This window comes from Gracilinanus agilis, chromosome 1, assembly GCF_016433145.1.
Source record: "Gracilinanus agilis isolate LMUSP501 chromosome 1, AgileGrace, whole genome shotgun sequence".
NCBI lineage: Eukaryota > Metazoa > Chordata > Mammalia > Didelphimorphia > Didelphidae > Gracilinanus > Gracilinanus agilis.
The window spans coordinates 140,115,078-140,132,902 of NC_058130.1; the positions used below are offsets into that span (position 1 = coordinate 140,115,078).

At 40.8% G+C, this 17,825-nt stretch overlaps 1 protein-coding gene across 1 annotated transcript in view; it reads right to left on the bottom strand.

Moving 5' to 3' along the window:
- Nucleotides 1-13,875, bottom strand: part of CHTF18 (chromosome transmission fidelity factor 18) — a 61,295-nt gene extending 47,420 nt beyond the window's left edge. The window contains exons 1-4 of the mRNA XM_044657116.1: nt 13,782-13,875; nt 10,054-10,311; nt 8,659-8,803; nt 7,493-7,694 (exon numbers count right to left, since the gene is read on the bottom strand). Coding sequence (XP_044513051.1) covers nt 7,493-7,694; nt 8,659-8,803; nt 10,054-10,311; nt 13,782-13,875 — 699 coding nt within the window. The remainder of the gene's footprint in view (nt 1-7,492; nt 7,695-8,658; nt 8,804-10,053; nt 10,312-13,781) is intronic.
- Nucleotides 13,876-17,825: the final 3,950 nt, after the last annotated feature.

The following is a 17,825-nucleotide window of genomic DNA, read 5'->3' on the forward strand; positions in this document are numbered from 1 at the left end:
GAATGATAAATCCATACATATATGGATGGGAATGAGAACAATGGTTTAAAGAAAAAAGCTTTTGATCACTTGTGTTTTAAGAGAGCCAAAGGAATAAGGCTCTTAACAATGGAATTTCTAGGGCCACTCTGATGGGTAAGAAATGGAACACAATGCAGTCTCTGGGACTAAAAAAGTCATAGGTCAAATTCTTTTTGAAAGAGTTCCATGGGAAAGCTCAAAGTCTTTTCTTATCCTGGAAATAATTAGGCCATACTATAGGTGGGCAAAAAACTAAATTAACCAAGGAGATAAATAAAGCACTTAAATTTTACATGAGGATTCTTCTATTCATAAAACAATAATGTTTGTTTAAATCATGAACTAGTCCAGATAACTTAAATTATGTTCTAATTTATATATAAGTTTTCCTAAGAAACTTTACATTATATAAAGAGAGGCATCCTTGAAGAGAAAGGCAGCTAGATGGTGAAATGGATAGAGTGCCAAGCCTGGAATCAGGAAGACTCATCTACCTTCTGAGTGCAAATCTGGCCTCAGACACTTTCTAGCTGTGTGGCCCTGGGCAAATCATTTAATCCTGTTTGCCTCAGTTTCCTCATGTGTAAAATGAGCTGAAGAAGGAAATGACCAAGAAATGCTATGCTCTGATTAGTGATGACTAGCCCATGAACAAGCTAATAAGTATTGAAAGTTAAATTCTAATTTTAAATTAAGTTAATAAATTCTCATTTTAAATTAAAATAATAACTGAACTGGGATTTGAACCTGGATTCTCTGACTCCAAAATCAAGACTAAAATAATCCCCAAGGTCTCTTTAGCTTTAAAGTTTTAGGACAATTCTACAACCTAATACCTGGAGTGAAACGGGACAGTTTCTGTCAGCTCTTCCCCTGCTGTGAAGGTTTAAACCAATCTTTTTCCTAGGAAGCTGTCTCCTATATTTGAGTGGACCAGAGGACTAAGACTCAAGAGGTCTCAATATTGATGGAAGTTTCTAGTGCCTATAAGCTTAAAAAAAAAGACTACCCAGATGGAGTAATTCATCTCCAACTGCTTCTTCTCTTGAAGGTCCCAGGGGAACCTCAAATTTACCATTTAAAAACCTGAATTCATTCTCTTTCCCCATAAAACTTGCCTCTCTCCCTAGTTTCTTTTTCTATTGAGAATATAAGTATTCTCCCAAGCATCAGTGCTTAACAATTCGCCATCTTCAGCAATCTATCTCCTGCCTCTATATCATTCATTTTAACCAGATGCTAAATCTAATTGCTTCTCACATTCATCTCTTCTTTTTACTACCAAAATTCTAGTTCAGCACCACATATCTTTTACTTCAACTAAAATAATAATAATTTTTTTTTAAGAAATCCTTACCTTCCATCATAGAATCAATACTGTGTATTGGTCTGAAGAAAGAAGAATGGTAAGGGCTAGGCAAGGAGAGTTATGTGACTCACCCAGGGTCACACAGCTAGGAAGTATCTGAAGCCAGATTTGAACCCAGGATCTCCTGACTCCGGGCCTGCATTTCTATCCACTAAGTACCTCACTATCCCTCGTAACAAGTCTCTTTGCTGCCTATCACTCCCTTTCATTTTTAAATTTTTTTCTTGATATTTTTGTAAATGAAAATTTTAACATTAATTTCTTTAATTTCTGAGATCTCTTCCACAAAATGACTAATATGGAAAAAATGTTTTACAAGATTTCACATGTAAAATCTATATTATATTGCTCACTATATCAGGGAGGGAATGAAGGAAGAAAATTTGGAACTCAAAATTAAAAAAACAAAAGACAAAATGATGTTAAAAGTTGTTTTTACATGTAACTAGGGGATGTTATTTAAAAAAAAAGATTCCATTAGTTCTTCCTCTTAAGGTTTTTTACAATGTTCTAATGGTTCTACTCATTTCACTTTGCATTATCACTTCCTTTCCAATGTATACTGGAACTACTTTCTTTTTTCTAAGTAACTTTTAGTCCTAGTAACAATTCTAAGAGAAGAACAATGGTTAAGTAAACAGGATTAAGTGCCTTGCCCAGGGTTACTCAGATAGGAAGTGTCTGAAGCCACATTTGAACCCAGGACCTCACCTCTCTAGGCCTGACTCTCATCTAGCTGCCCCTGAAACTATTTTCTAATGGGCCACTGTCATTCACAGAACTCCTTTACCAGAAAACCTTTCAATAAAGGCTCTCTTTCACTGTCTATTGAATAAATTAGATTCTCCTGATTCTGGAATTTAAGGCTTTCCATGATCTACCTCATAGAGTAGTTGTGAGGAAAATGTTTTAAATAAAAGTGCTATGTCAATATGGCTTTATTATTATTATTATCTACTTCCAACTTATCTTTCTAGTTTTAGCTCACACTAGTGATCTTCATGTATCCTACACTACAGACTACTTGCCGCCTTGTTTTAATCCTGCCCTCTCTCATTTCCAAGTTTTTGCTCATGCCACAGCTTACCCAAAATAGCCTATTCTTCCTTTCCTCCTATCTCTGTCTATTCAAGTCCTTCCCTTCAACAGAGGCACCTCCAACACCCACCTCTATGTGATTGTCAGACAGTATCCCATTAATAAATGCTTATTCTCTTGTCCTGCCTCTTGCCATGGCAGATGGAAGGAAAACATGATATAGAAGGAAGAGTAGTGAATTTGGAGTCAAAAAGGCTTGTGTTTGCATCCCACCCTAATACTTCCTAGCGGTGTATAATTAGAATTTTCTCCCCAGGGACTCTCTTTCCCAGCATCCCAGTTATGTATCTACATTACATGCTAATGTAGTGAGGATATAAGTTTCTGTAGCTCTGCCCTCACACTTCTTTTGCCTGAAAATGGGCTGGAATTTTGGGTGAGTGCCAGGCAGGAGAATTTTTCTCACATGTCTTTACTCAGGTTTTTACTTTTGTTCTTGTATTTTTTCCTACTTCAAGTGATTATTAATCTTATAAAATATACTTGGAGTTATTGGATATTAATTTAAATCTTACATTGTTGGTGACCAGAAGTCTGGAGTTATAGGACCCTAGCTCCTCTCTTAAGTTGCAGAGCAGTTTTTAAGGACAGATTAGCTTTAGAAGCCTCCGCCATCTCTGCTGTCCACAAACTACTGCAGTTCGCACTGTTGCTCCTCTTGTGCCTCCCTACCGCTGCTGTTTGCTCAAAGGTCTGTGAGCTGTTTGGAAGCACCTTCTTTTTCCTGCCAGAAGGGTGAGATCTAAATCCCTTTGGGCTACCCCTCCCTATACCTACATGGGTCTCACACCTGCACTAGCCACTTTTAAGCAGGGGAACACAGAGTGGAGCAGCCTTTCCACGCTATCACCCCAACCCAAACCTAGCTAATCCAGGGGGACTTCCATGCTCCTGGCTGTAGGGGTGGAGACTGAGGTGTCATGGGGCCACTGTTTTTTATCCCTAAGCGGGAGGGGAATGAAGGTTACTCTTCCAAACCTCTTCACTTTACTCCTAGCCAGTACATACTAGGCTAACACCACCTACAGACAGGAAGTAGAATTATAAGCATGGCCCACTCTATGAAAGAGCAATGCTTTAGGATGTCTTTTCTTACTACTTTCATGGGTGTACTGATTGGATACCTTGCAGTTGATAGCTTGAGTAATCTCAAGATTCAAAGGGGAGAGTCATCTCCCTACACCCCTTTGCTATTTTTGCCTGTCTAGTCACTGCAACACATCCAATATGGGGCTTGTCCACACTATGCTCAGTGGAGGTATGGGAAACCTCAAAGGTGTGACCAAAGGAATCTATATGGATGATGATACTAGGGAGGGGAAGGAACCTTAAAGAGTCTGGAGGTGAATTTTAAGCATTATCAGACTCCATTTGCCTTATTGATGTTAACTGTTTCAGTTTGTTCCCCTCCAAATAGTGAAGACTCTGTAATGCAGCTATTAGAATAGGAGAAAAAGACTCTTGAATTCATTGCTCACATCCTGTCACATATATTTGCTTATTGTTTGCTTTAAGATTTAATTTTGTTTTTAAGTTCCCATATTAATCTAATCTAATATCTTCTGTTACACTATGTCATTTTTAGCTACTGTGTTTTGGCCATTTAGCTATATATTCTGTTACATTGTCTTTATTTGTACCTCCCCCTATGACTGAACTGGAGAAAATACCATTATAAAAGTCCATAAACAACTTGGACAAACCCTTTTCCATGGCAAAACCATAGGTCCTTCTGAATGCTGTGTTTATCAACAGATCCATCAAGGTCACATGTTGTCTAAAAGGCCTTTTGTTCCTTTTTGCCTTTGTTAATTATCACATAGATGATGATGGATCTACTCTATCAAACTGGTTACAACCTGTATACAACCTTTGGAGAATTTAAAGACCTAAAAATTTAAATTGATTTTAAGGGGTCTTCAGAAGTAATTTTTAGGTATCTAATAGCACCATTACCTCTGACTGATCATTTGCCTGCCTGCCTTTGAGTTCTTTGTAACAAGAGGTAAGGGTCCATTTAGTAGTTGAAAATGAAGTGCAATAGCACTATTGCATTCCCCACCTCTGCATTTATTAAAAATGTAATGGATGAGACATCTGAAGTGATTTTCACTATTGTAGTCCTCGCCTCCACACTGCAATGGACGGGACATATAAAGACATGCATTTTACGGCTGTTAACGTCTCATCCTACAGGAGGTAGGTTTCCCAAGGGGCTTGGTTACCCTGTGATGGGTTATAATCTCATCCAGGAGGTTGGAAGGTCTAGGGGATTTGTAACCTCTAAACGGGTTTTTATATTTGTAACTCTTCAGCTTACTCTACCCTTCCACAAGAATGATCTAGATTCTTGGTGACATTTTAGACCCAAAAGGTTTTCATCAGCAGTACAGAGTTTTTTTCTTCTGGTTTCTCCTGCCACATTTTGGAATGATGGCAGTAATAGATTTTGTTAGAAGTATCTTTGCCAAGGTTGAAAGATTGGTTAGATCTGGAGAACTTGTGACAAGTGTTCATGAGCTTCAAAGGTTTTTTAAATGTCACACAGCAACTCATGTGAATATTAATGATAGCGGGTTTGTTTGCTATTGCCATTAAATAGGCTCTTGTGATTTGGGGGATTTTGGTACTTCTTTGAATGTGTATTAGCTGCTGTACTACTGTTTTAAAAAGCTGTTACTTGGTAAAAATCATGTATGCACACTGTGGATCATGGCCAAGTTAAAAAGGAAATGGATCTCATTTTTGGGTGAGAAACCTTTGTATTGTGACTCTCCTTGGCAAACACAGTGTGTCACTGATTGTGAACTATATATTTTTGATTTTTTTTCAAATTTTGTTATTATTTTTCTTTGTATGTGCAATAGAGTATTTGAGTTTTCTTTTTTCTCTCATTTTTTGTACTTGAAGCATGTTACCAGATTAATGGTTTTTTGATTTTGCACTAGGGTAAGTTTAAAATGTCCATTAGCCCTAATGTCAATGCATACCCAAAAGCTTTAGACTATGGAAACCTGCCATTGATTGTTAAATACTATGGGACTTTGATTAATGATTGTGTCTGATTCCAGATCACTAAAGAGCCACTGCACAGTGCCAAGGAGCACAAAGTTAACCTGCACAGTGCCTAGGAGCACAAGGTCAAGGAGACCAACCAATGCTGGTGGGATTGATGAGATTCTACATCAGTAGTTTCCAAACTTTTTTGGTCTACCACCCCCTTTCCAGAAAAAATATTACTTAGCCCCTTTGAAATTAATTTTTTTAAAATTTTAATAGCAATTAATAGGAAAGATAAATGTACCTGTGTCCATCACTGCTCCCCTGGATTGCTGTAGCACCCACCAGAGGGCAGTAGCACCCACTTTGGGAATCACCGTTCTACACCAAGACAGGGGACTTGAAATTAGTTTGGGGTTCAAGGAAGCAGCTATTTGCAACTCAGATGCAGGATTCCCTCGTGCCAGATCCAGACTTCTACTAAGCACCTCAGTTTGGCTGCCATTTTGGCTCCCCTAGGTAAAATCAGACCAGGGAATGCTATTTCCCATCTCCTTCAAAATCTAGTCCTCTTTCTTTCTTTTTTGGTATGGCCATTTTCTGTAGTCCTGGCTGCCAATGGGTAAGTGCTACATTGTTATAATTGCTACTATAGGCCTGTGGGACATAAATCGCTTTAATCAGGGCCTGATTCAGGGACCTATTATAGGCTTATTTTTCCTTAGAATTTTTACACATGAGACTTTGATATTTTATATTTCATCCACAAGTTACTTTTTCTCTTTTATTTGTTTTTTGATGTTTTTGATTTTCTTTTGACAATTGATCCATATACCTCATAACTAAGCCATGTAACCCTGGGTGATCTGTGTTGGTCAACATCCTCCTTCAGGGGAATTGTATTATTGTCATAAAATTCTAGACTTATAAAAATGTTGCTTGTTTGAGAGTAATTTTAGGATAAGAAACTTGCTACCTCCCCAAATCAAGAAAGTGAACTGTTTGGAGAAGGCGCCATGAAGATGCCTGCAGAAATCACACACTGCACCAAAGATCCAGAATGAACTTTGGGATATAGTGAAATTGAACTGTGGGGGGTTATTTATTTTGATTATATACTCTTATGCCAAATGGGACTGCCCCCAATTGGATTTTTGTCAGTGCGCATGGTTTTGTTCTCTTTCTCTTTTATTTCCCTCATCTCCAAATTATTGTAATTTCCCCTTAGAAAGTGCAATATTATATGCACTTCTAGTTAAAGATCTTTAGAGATATAAATTGGTTATGGGTACTGATTCATTGGGGAAACTAGGCATGTAAATCTGGGAGATTTCTACATGCTCATTTCCCAGTGGAATCATGGGTGGGGGGATTGTATAATTAGAATTTTCTCCCTGAGGACTCTCTTTCCCAGCATCCCCATTACGTATCTACATTACATGCTAATGTAGGGAGGATATAAGTTTCTGTAGCTCTGTCCTTGCATTCTTTCTCCATATCGCAGCTGGGATGTTGGGTGAGTGTCAGGCAGGAGAATTTTTCTCACATTTTAACTTTTGTTCTTGTATTTTTTCCTACTTCAAGTGATTGTTAGTAAATCTTACAAAATATAATACTTGGAGTTATTGGATATTAATTTTAACCTTAAAGCTGTTATACCACAGACAAATCACTTTACCTCTCAACGGCCCAGTTTCCTTCTCTGAAAAATAAGGATATCTGCAGCCCACTGAATAAGACTGTTGTGAAGCCTAGAGGAGATACTCTATGTAAAATAATTTGCAAGTCTTAAATCATTACATAAATTCAGCTATAATGAGCATTACCTGAATCTTGAAATTTCAGCATTTTGTTCACTGTTTAGATTATGCTTTTGCACTTATCCCATTCCTTTTGCATTGCCATTAATTATTTCTTTCTCCCCTAGTTGCTTGAAGGCAGGGCTTGTATAATGTGGGGTCTAACCAGAACTCCAAAGATTCAGCCAACTCCACTCATTCCTACCTCCACTCCTACTCCCAACGGGTCATCTTTTAACACCATGAAGACCCTGGTGCCATCTGTGGATGTCACATTGACATATTCCTCCAGGACTGGGGGTCGCTTCAGAACTAGCTTCTTGTCCTTGGTAGTAGGCGGTGTCCTCTCCAGGAAACCCACATCACTGATGTCCAGGGACTCTTGCTCCATTAGCTTGTCTAAGTCTCTTCAGTATCCACAAAGAACAAACACAAATATTGATGAGGGTCCAGGGGCAATGATGCCTCTCACTGCCTAGGCCCACAGTGATCACCAACGCGAATGTGAAATCCCCTACCCCCTTTTATGATTATAATAGTATTAGCCTTCGGGATTATAACACAAATAATATAATTTGTTTCACATGAATTATAAACACTAGCTAAGAAAAATATAGTTTAACGGTGGTATCAAATCTTGCTGACAAGCATTTTGACCTTAATCCTGTAACCCAAAAGTGGCAACCAAGTCCACCATACGCTGATGCAAAATCATAACACAGGAGGTAGAAGGATGCTCTCGGGTACAAATGTCATCTCAGGTACAAATGCCACCCATAGATGCCATCCTTCTAAATGCCGACTCCTACTTGTCAGCAGAAAAAAAAAATTAGATCCCAACCCTTTACTGAAAAGGTTTTAGAAAGGTCAGTAATAATAATAAATATGAAGTTACCATCCACAGAAATTATTTTTTGCACTTTCCAGCTTATTCAGCATTTGCATGATCTGTCCATGTGAAAAAATTTTATATTCATTCTGTCTTTTATGACAATATGTCATCAGATTTTTACATATCAAAAAGGCTATCTCCTGAGGCTCAGGGTCTTTGGTCTTAGCATTAGCCAGAGTCCGGCTTGTTGTGAGACAGGCCATCTCTCAACCTATTTATTATTAGCTTGGAGACTTTTTATTGATGTTTATAACTAATTTTGACCTTTTTTCCCTTATTGGTGTTTCTGCTAATAAATTTTCACCACACCAACTTCCCAATGTTGTGTCTTGGAAAAAGCTAGGCTAGGACCGAGCTGGCCCATATAAGGCACTTAGTAACTGTGTATCCTGATTCCTGCTTAGTAACTGTGTCTTGATTTCTGCTTAGGAACCGTGTTCTGATTCCGCCCGAGGCTTCCTTGCTGTATTCACACCTACCTGTTGTTCCAGGACTCTCGAAAGTCCTCAGGAGAGAGTGGTGGGGTGATATCCCTGGGAGGGGAGTTAGGAGAGATGGGTTCTTCCTCTAGTCCGTAAGTTAACTTCTTGACTGCCTCCAGCTTCTGCTTCTTGAGCTTAGGAGCTGTTGGGACACCGGGCAGAAGGGATGTGCTAGGAGACCAGGTCCCTTCATTTCTCTAGAGCTGCCCCCTACTTCCCCTTTTCCTGTGATGCCTTGGTGCATTCTAGTGCTTCCTAAGCACATTCATTGGAAATGTGGTCCTCTAAAGCTTGGGGATATCACCCCTAAATATCCTTAGCTCCTTTAAAATAAGCTACCTCATCTCTGTTGCCTGAGAAGGGTCTTAAAGCTTTTTGGAAACTCTTTCCAAAGCTGAAACCAAGTTTCTGAAGTTTAATACTCCTGACTGCAACTAGAACTAGGCTAAAATGTAATTGGGAAATAATTAACAAAATAAAACAACAACAGAATATAGGAATTGATAACATATGGTTTTCTTTTACTTTCTTTCTTTTTGAAAAAACCTTACCTTGGGGATAGCTAAGTGGCTCAGTGGATTGAGAGTTAGGTCTAGAGACTAGGAGGTTCTGGGTTCAAATGTGGCCTCAGATACTTCCCAGCTATGGAACCCTGGGTAAGTCAATTAACCTCCATTGTCTAGGCCTTACTGTTCTTCTGCCCTGGAAACAATACACAGTATTGATTCTAAGATGGAAGGTAAAGGTTTTTAAAGGATGTAATTGGATGATATTTAGTAAAATAAATAAAAATACAATAGAACATAGATAACAATAACAGGTAGTTCACTTAACCCCCTTAGCCCAGCCCTTTACTGCTCTTCTGCCTTGAAACCAATAAACAGTATTGATTCTAAGAAGGAAGATTAGGGTAAAAAAAAAAAAAAACTCCTACCTTGGGGGCAACTAAGTAGCTCAATGGATTGAAAAGCCAGGCCTAGAGTATCAGTTCTGAGGCAGAAGATCATTAAAGGCTAGGCAATAGGGGTTAAGTAACTTGCCTAGGGTCACATAGCTGGGAAGTGTCTGAGTCCAGATTTGAACCCAGGACCTCCCATCTCCAGGCCTAGCTCTCTATTCACTTGAGTCACCTAGCTGCCTCTCCTCTATGATTTCTTATAGATTTTTTTACTTTTCTTTTTTCTTAAATTATATGTAGAAACTTTTTTTTGCAATTTTTTTTCTGAAATTTTTGGATTCAGACCTCCCCCATCTGCCCAGGCCATAAATGGTCTGTTATTGGTTCTTATAGGCTTCAAGGTCTCTGATATGTCCTTAAGTGTGGTGATCCTGCCACTATGCTTAACAGGCTCTGATCCCTTCTCTCCCAGCAGGGTGATTTGGATAACTTACTGAGTGGAAGGTCCTCTGAAATTAAAAACTCGGAGTCTTTGTCCTTCTCTTCTCTCTTGAGGTCAACAATGAAGCCCCGCTTCTTTGAGCTTTGGCCCCCAGCTTCCACGGAGCTTTCGTGGGGGGAGACGCCATTCTGTGGGTGCTGGTAGATGCTGGTGGAGAAGGGAACAACATCCCCGGAAGTGATGGCTTCTTCAAATGTTGGCTTCTTCTTCTGGGGTTGTAAGGCTCTGGATGCTGGAAGAGAGGAATCTCCTGGAGGAACAACCCATATTGTCACATGCTAGAAGTGAAGGAAGCATTTCTAGGCACACAAAACCCATAGCATAGTAATAGTCATCATACAGTGGCTTTGGACTCAAAGATCTGGATTCAAATCTTGCCTCTGACTTTCACTACTTCTGTGATTATTTAACCTGTATGAGCCTCATTTTTCTCATCAGTAAAAGTAGATGAGGGCAGCTAGGTAGCTCAGTGGATAGAGAGCTAGGTCTGAAGACAACAGATCTTTGGTTCAAATCTGACCTCTGGTCAAGTCACTTAACCCCCATCGCCTAGCCCTTACTGTTCTTCTGCCTAGGTACTGAAACTTAGTATTGTCCAAAGCCAGAAAGTAAGGTTTGGGGTTTTTTTTTAAGAAGAAAAAACAAAGTAGCTAGGTAAATCAGCTTTTAGAATTAAGAAGACCCAAGTTCAAATGAGTCTTCAGACATTTACTACTATGGAACCTTGGGCAAGTCATTTAATCTGTCTGCCTCAGTTTTCTCAGCTACAAAATGGGAATCATAATAGCACCTACCTTACAGGATTATTACGACAATAAACATTTATTAAAAGCTTTAAGAAAAAAATAAATATTCCTTGCCTTCAAGGAGCTCATAATCTAATGAGGAGATAAATTCTGAGGATCAAAAAAGATAATATTTGCAAAGTGCTCAGCACAGTGCCTGGCATATGGTTAGTGCTATATAAATGTTAACTAGCATTATTATTATTACTAGTAAAATCATTAGCTCTACAAGCTTTTCTCCCTTCAATAAAAGAGGAGATAGGACTAGACAGCATAAATCTGTAATTCTCTGATGGAGGTTTCTATATTAACCACTATAACATTTACAGTAATAATAGCAGTTTCTGTTTCTAGAGTATTTTATGATTTAGTTTACAGTGTTTTTGTGTGACCCTAGGCAAGTCACTTCATCTTTATATCTGAGTTACCTCATTTGTAAAATGGTAAGACTGGACTCAATGGTTCCTAAGATCCTATAAAGTATATCAGAAACCCTGTAAGACAAAGTATTGACTCCAAGACGGAAGGTAAGGGTTTAAAAAAAAAAGAAAAGAAAAGAAACCCTGTAAGATATAGTGCAAAAATTATCATCAATTATTTTTCAGATGAAGAAAATGGATCCCAGAGAAGGGATGTTCTTTGCTTGAGTTCACAGCAAACTTAGCAGAAAAACTGGAAATAGAACCCAGGTATAATCCCAGCTCACTTTTCTCTAGGGTTTTTCAGTTTCTAAAGTGCTTTCCTCACATAATACCCTGTGAGGGAGGTAATACAAACATTTGTCATTGCTATTTGACAGATGAGGAAACTGAGGTTGAGTTACATGAAGGTAGTACAAACCAGATAGGGGCTAATGGCAAGCAATGAGGAGTAGTATTAGGAACAGGTCCCTCATACTCTGAAATCTTAAACGTCAACTGTAAAACCTGTAGTTTCAGCATTATTGTGAATATATTGTGGGATTGATCAGTTACCCATTCTGTATACTAGATTTGTAATATACTATACCTGGCATCAGCTTTGTGCCTAATCTGTTTTATGTTCTTAAAACTGTGAGATATAATTAATTACCTATAGAGGCCCTCCAATGTACTGCATTCCCCTATCTCCTTCCATGTTCTCATTCCAGAAGGGCAGCGAGACCTCTCCTACATTGACAAATGATGACATGGTAGACAATGGGGGAACAAGGGACCTGTGCACTGAGGACTCTCACATTTCAGAAGAATCCCTCAAACCCATGCATGGTCCTTATTCTCTATGACATACATATCAAACCCCAAAACACATCTCCACCTTAATTTGGCCTTGCTCATTCCAGGGTTTTCGCAGGGGTGAATGGGAATGGGAAATGATTAGCCCCCAAACCCTAAAAAAATATGCCAACCCTGATCCACAGAGTACAGAAGCTACTACTCTACAGAGGAAGCTGCCACACTACAGCTAGAGCTACAATTCCACACTTGGAGTTGCTACTCCACACCTGGAGACCTACTATTCCATCAGCTCCAGAGAGAATACTCTACTAGCTCCTGGGCTTATCTATCAGCCCTAAGGCTACCTGATTAGCCCCCACACTATTCCGGCAGCTAATAACCTAGTATACCACCATAAACCACTTCTTCATCAAATAAAGTTCTTTTTTTACTTCTGGATTGAACGGAGTTTGAGTCTCCCATTCCTGGGAAGAAACCCTGCTACAAACTTGGGTGTGTTTCTCCCACAACAAACTCAAACCTAGGGTCTCCAACTTCTAGGCCACAGTTACTTGTATTGCCTTACACTCAGAAAAAAAAATGGGAAAGGACCCCAGAAGGTGAAAGGAACTTTTGTCCCAGGAGCTTAAGTCCTTCTCCTTGGTGTCTGTGCTTTCTATACATCTAACAGACAGTTGGACAAACTGCTGGGGTCAGGGTCCCGACAGGAAATAACAATTCACCATTTTACATCCCCATTTTGCAGAGCAGAGGAAGAAGTTGAGACTGAGAGAGGTAATTTGTCCTGGGTCCCAACATTAGGATCTGAAGCTTCTTGACTCCAGGGCCAATGCTCTACTATGCCACACTGCCTGGATAGTAGGTCTAATAATAATAAATAATAATAAAGTAGCCAATAATACTAGATTTATAGTTTGTAAGGAGCCTCACCACTTTTTTTAGCTCTTACTTTTTGTCTTTGTAACAACTTCCAGACATAAGGTCAAGGGTTAGGCAAATGGAGGTTAAGTGACTTGCCCAGAGTCACACAGCTAGGAAGTGTTTGAGGCCACATTTGAACCCCAATTTCCCAAACTCCAGGCTTGGTGCTCTATCTACTGTGTTACCTGGCTGTTCCCTTCATAGCAACCTTTTTAATTTTAATTTTATTTTAAACCCTATTTAAAACCTTCCCTCTTGGAGTCAATACTATGTATGGGATCCAAGGCAGAAGAATGGTAAATAAAGGTAAGGCAATGGGGGTAAAGTGACTTGCCCTGGGTCACACCTAGGAAGTGTCTGACTACGAATTTGAACCCAAATCTCCCAAACCTCAGGCCTGGTGCTCTATCCACTGTGCTACTTGGCTGTACTCTTAATATCTCCATTTTACAGAAGGAAATTGAGCCTGACAGAAGTCAAGTAGCTTGTCCAGGAACACACAGCTAGGAAGCGTATAGGGGAGAATTAGAACTCAGGCCTTCCCTATTCCAAGCCCACCAGGGTAACCGCTACATATTGCAAGGGATGCTCACTGCTCCTCAGGGCAAGGAGCTGGTGACAAGAAGCCAGTACCGTAGCGCCAAGAACCGTAGCATAGTTAAAAAAGCCTGTGCTCACCTCACCCAGCAGGGCACCCAGGCCTGCATTTCCTACTGTAGGTCCTTGGGGTGGGAGAGGGTGTCCCCTGACCAGCCCGACCCCGGCCGCTGCCCCAAGAGGCGCGCGCGCTCACCCACCTTCCAGCTCCGCCAGGACTTCCAGCTCCGCTGAAAACTGGTCTTCAAACTCATCATCTTCGACTCCGTAGAGCTCCTGCTCGTAGTCCTCCATCGCGGCTCCAAAGAGAAGCTACGGGGGCCACGGGAGCCCCGCAGGGTAGCTCCAGCTACCCTGGGCAGCCCAGACGCGGAGCAGCTGGTCCGAAAAACCCGCGCTTCCCCGGAACCAAGATGCGCGCGCACTCCAGCCCTCGGCGAATTCCGGGAACGTTCCATCCGGCTCTAGCCAACCACAGTCCCGGGCTCGGCTGGGGGCGTTACCTGCTCCCTCATTGGCCAGGTTGGCTCTCCATCTAGCCATGGAGGCGGGGTGGAGAAGCCTGGGCTACTACTGGAGGAGGGTACTGTGTTGCAGGCTACCGTGGCGCTGGCGGTAAGTGGTGCCAGCCCCCTGGGCTGAGAAAAGGTTAAGGAGGGAAGAATCTGGTAGACCTCGTTTAATGCGGGAAAGGGTTCGTCTTCAGGTAGATTCCAGCGGATGGGATCCTTTCATTCCTCTGGGACAAACTGCTTGCTCCTGTGCGACTTTGGGGCGCTTGCGTGCAGCTTAGGAAGTGCGGGTTTGACTGTGCGAGAAAGGAAGCCCGAGGTGCTGCGGGCGGAGCCTCTCCCCGCCAAGTCCCCGCCTCCATTCCGGGTTGCTTGACAGTTTAGCTGCGGGGATGGGAGAGGAAGGGGGCTGCATTTCCAATGCATCTTTATTTGGGAGGGGAAGTTGGACCTTGGCTGCTTGCGCCGAGCTGCTAGAGGCCGCCCCTTTGCTCCGGCGGCCAGATTGGCTGGAGCGTGGGCTTTGCCTTCCAAGGGCTGCCCCCCCAGGCCATTTAGGTCGTCACCCTTGGGGGTGCAAACGGAACCCGGATGATTTGGTATGATCCTTGGTGGGGATGAAGGTCAGAATCGGTTATAGTTCTGCTAAACCCCCTGGGCATGGGGAAATGTGTTCGAAATACAGCCTCCTCGCGGTGTCCCAAATCCAGGATTTACTAGCTGGGTGACCTTGGGTGAATCTCTTCCAACCTTTAGAACTATTCCCTAATGTATAGTGGGGAGATCTGTTCGTCCCTTGAGGAATTCTGTGAATTTGTAACTTAAATTCTCTTGACAAGGTGTTAATGAGGCCGAGAAGTTTAAAACTTGTTTTTAGCCTGGTAACTTCCTAGGAAAAAGAATTCTGGTTGAACCCAATCTCAAGCTTTCTCACAAAGTCTGTGGATCCCTGGGAAGATCATTGGAGAGACTGGTGGCCCCTTCCCAATGCTAAGTCCAGAATTCAGGGCCTGTTTCTTTCTGGATCATTTTTGTATATGGCATTTGGATCTTGTCATATTCTGTAACAGAGTCTTGTGGAATCTGTTTGAATGCTGGTGCTCTGGGAGGTTAATTCTTGAGTTTTATTTTACTATTTCCTGGGATATCTCATTCAGATTTTTCTGTTTTTCTATAATTCCTAGCACACCTAACTGAGAGTTCTGCATTGTATTTAATTTTGTATGTTCCAAACTTCTCTGGACAATTCAGTGATTTTTTTCTGACTCTACCTCCAGTTAATTTGCACTATCTATATATGTTTCCCACTGTAGATTGGCTATTGTTAATGATTCATTGTTTCCATTATTGTTAGCAATTTTCTTTTCATATCTTCCATTTTTTTTATAATTTTCTTTCATTATTTTATTTTAATGAATTTTCAAATAAGTTTTTCAAAGTTGTATGGTTCTTGTTGCTTCCCTTCCTTCTTCCCTCCTCCCTCCCAGAGATGACAAACAATTCAGTCTGTTCCCTTCCATTTTTATTTTTTTAAACTCTTACCTTCCACCTTAGAACCAATAAGACAGAAGAGTGGTAAGGGCTAGGTAATGGAGGTTAGGTGACTTGCCCAGGGTCACACAGCTAGGAAGTATCTGAGGCCACATTCGAACCCAGGACCTCCCATCTTTAGGCCTGGCTCTCAACCCACTAAGCTACCCAGCTGTCCCCCCCACCCTTTCCATTTTTAAAAGCAGCTTTTAACTGTACCTTGAGCTCTCTCAAGATTTTTTTACTCCCTCTAAGCTCTCCATTTATATGGACTTTATGACTTTCTTGTTTGAGCAATTTTAGTTCTATAGTTTTAAAAATTGTATTAGTAGGGGACAGCTAGGTAATTTAGTGGATAGAGAGCCAGGCCTAGAGATGGGAATTCCTGGGTTGAAATGTGGTCTCAGATACTTCCTAGCTGTGTAACTCTGGTCAAGTCACTTGACTCCCATTGCCCAGCCCTTACCTCTCTTCTGCCTTGGAACCAATATATAGCATTGATTCTAAGGCAGAAGGTAAGATTTAAAAAAATTTGAACTAGCACTTTTCACATTTTTTTTTAAATTTTGGGTGACTTGTTTTCTTTTGTTTCTTTTTTTTAAATCTTACCTTTTTGATCTGGGACAATCCTGAAAGATTTTGTGACAGGGAATGCTGTCCACCTCCAGAGAATGGACTATTGGAGTCATCTTTCACATCAGTATATTTATGGTTTTACTTGGGGATTTTGGTTATGTAGAAGTATGTTCTTACAACAATGATCAATATAAAAGTGTATTTTACTTGACAATAAAAATAAAATTTTTTAAAATCCTAAACATTTTAATAAGTCACACAAAAAAATCCTTACCTTCTGTCTTAGAATTAATACTAAGTATCCGTTCCAAGGCAGAAGAGTGATAAGTGCTAGGCAATTGGGATTAAGTGACTGCCCAGGGTCACACAGCTAGGAAATGTCTGAAGCCACATTTCAACCCAGGTCTTTCCACTTTGGCCCTATGCTCTGTCCACTGTCTGTCTGCCTAGTTGCTCCAGAGAACATAACTTTCTGTCCCTCCCATCTCCTAGCACAGCACTGGGCTCTTTCTCAGTTAAGTGCCTCATTCCACAGACTTGAGTTGAATTGGATTGCTCAGGCATTTGGCCAGGTTCCTGAAAGCCCAAGAGGTTTGGCCCAGGAGCTCTAACTCTTTCCAACTTCCATTAGGGTCCTTATTTCCCCCTCAACCTCAATTACGGTCTTCATTTATTCCATTAAGAAGATTGTGGGGAACCATTTATCTTTTCCTCCAGGCAGCCCACAAACCCAGCTAATGTTCTTGCATTCTTACTCTTTGTTTCTCATTCCTCAAATGTCTTTTTCTTTAATTTCTGGGAAGAGAATTTGAGGGAAGGGAGAAAAAGGATGATGGAGGTAGGGAGGCAAGGAGAAGTAGGTAAGGTTGTAGTTACATAAAGTTTGTGATCTTAATGATTTGGGGTGACAACTTATTATGGGGACTTGAGACCTGGGTTTGAATCCTGGCTCTGCCACTTACTAGCTATGTACCTCAGTTCTTTTATCTGTAAAATGAAGGGGGTTGGACTAGGTGGTCACTAAGATCACTTCCAGTTCTAAATCTGATCCTGTCAAAGAGATATAAAAGGCTGTAAACCTTTCACCTTACCCAAGGTTATGTGATTTAACCAGTCACCCAGAAATATAATGGCTGATTTGGGGGTTAAAACACAGTTCTGACTTCCAGGCCAGTGGCCCTGCCAGGCTCCCTCCCTGAGGCTCTTTTATTTTTTATTTTTTAACCCTTACCCTCTGTCTTAGAATCAAGTATTGGTTCCAAGGCAGAAAAAGTGGTAAGGGCTAGGCAATTGGGGTAAAGTGATTTGCCTAGGGTCTTACAGTTAGGAAGTGTCTGAGGCCAGATTTGAACCCAGAACCTCCCAACTCTAGTCCTGGCTCTCTATCCACTTGGTTACTTTTCTGTATTCTAATACAGCAAACTTGTATTTTAATAAGGAACTTGTATTCTAATAAGGGAGGCAGCTCATTTAGAGAAATGATGTCCCCAAAAGGGAGTTTTGAAGCCTATATAAAATCCAACTTGGCCCATTCCAACCTTTCCAATCATCTTACATTTTACACCCTTCTGAATACTCTGAGATCCAGGCATTCTGGCTATTTGCTTTTTGAGTGCCTTTCTTCCA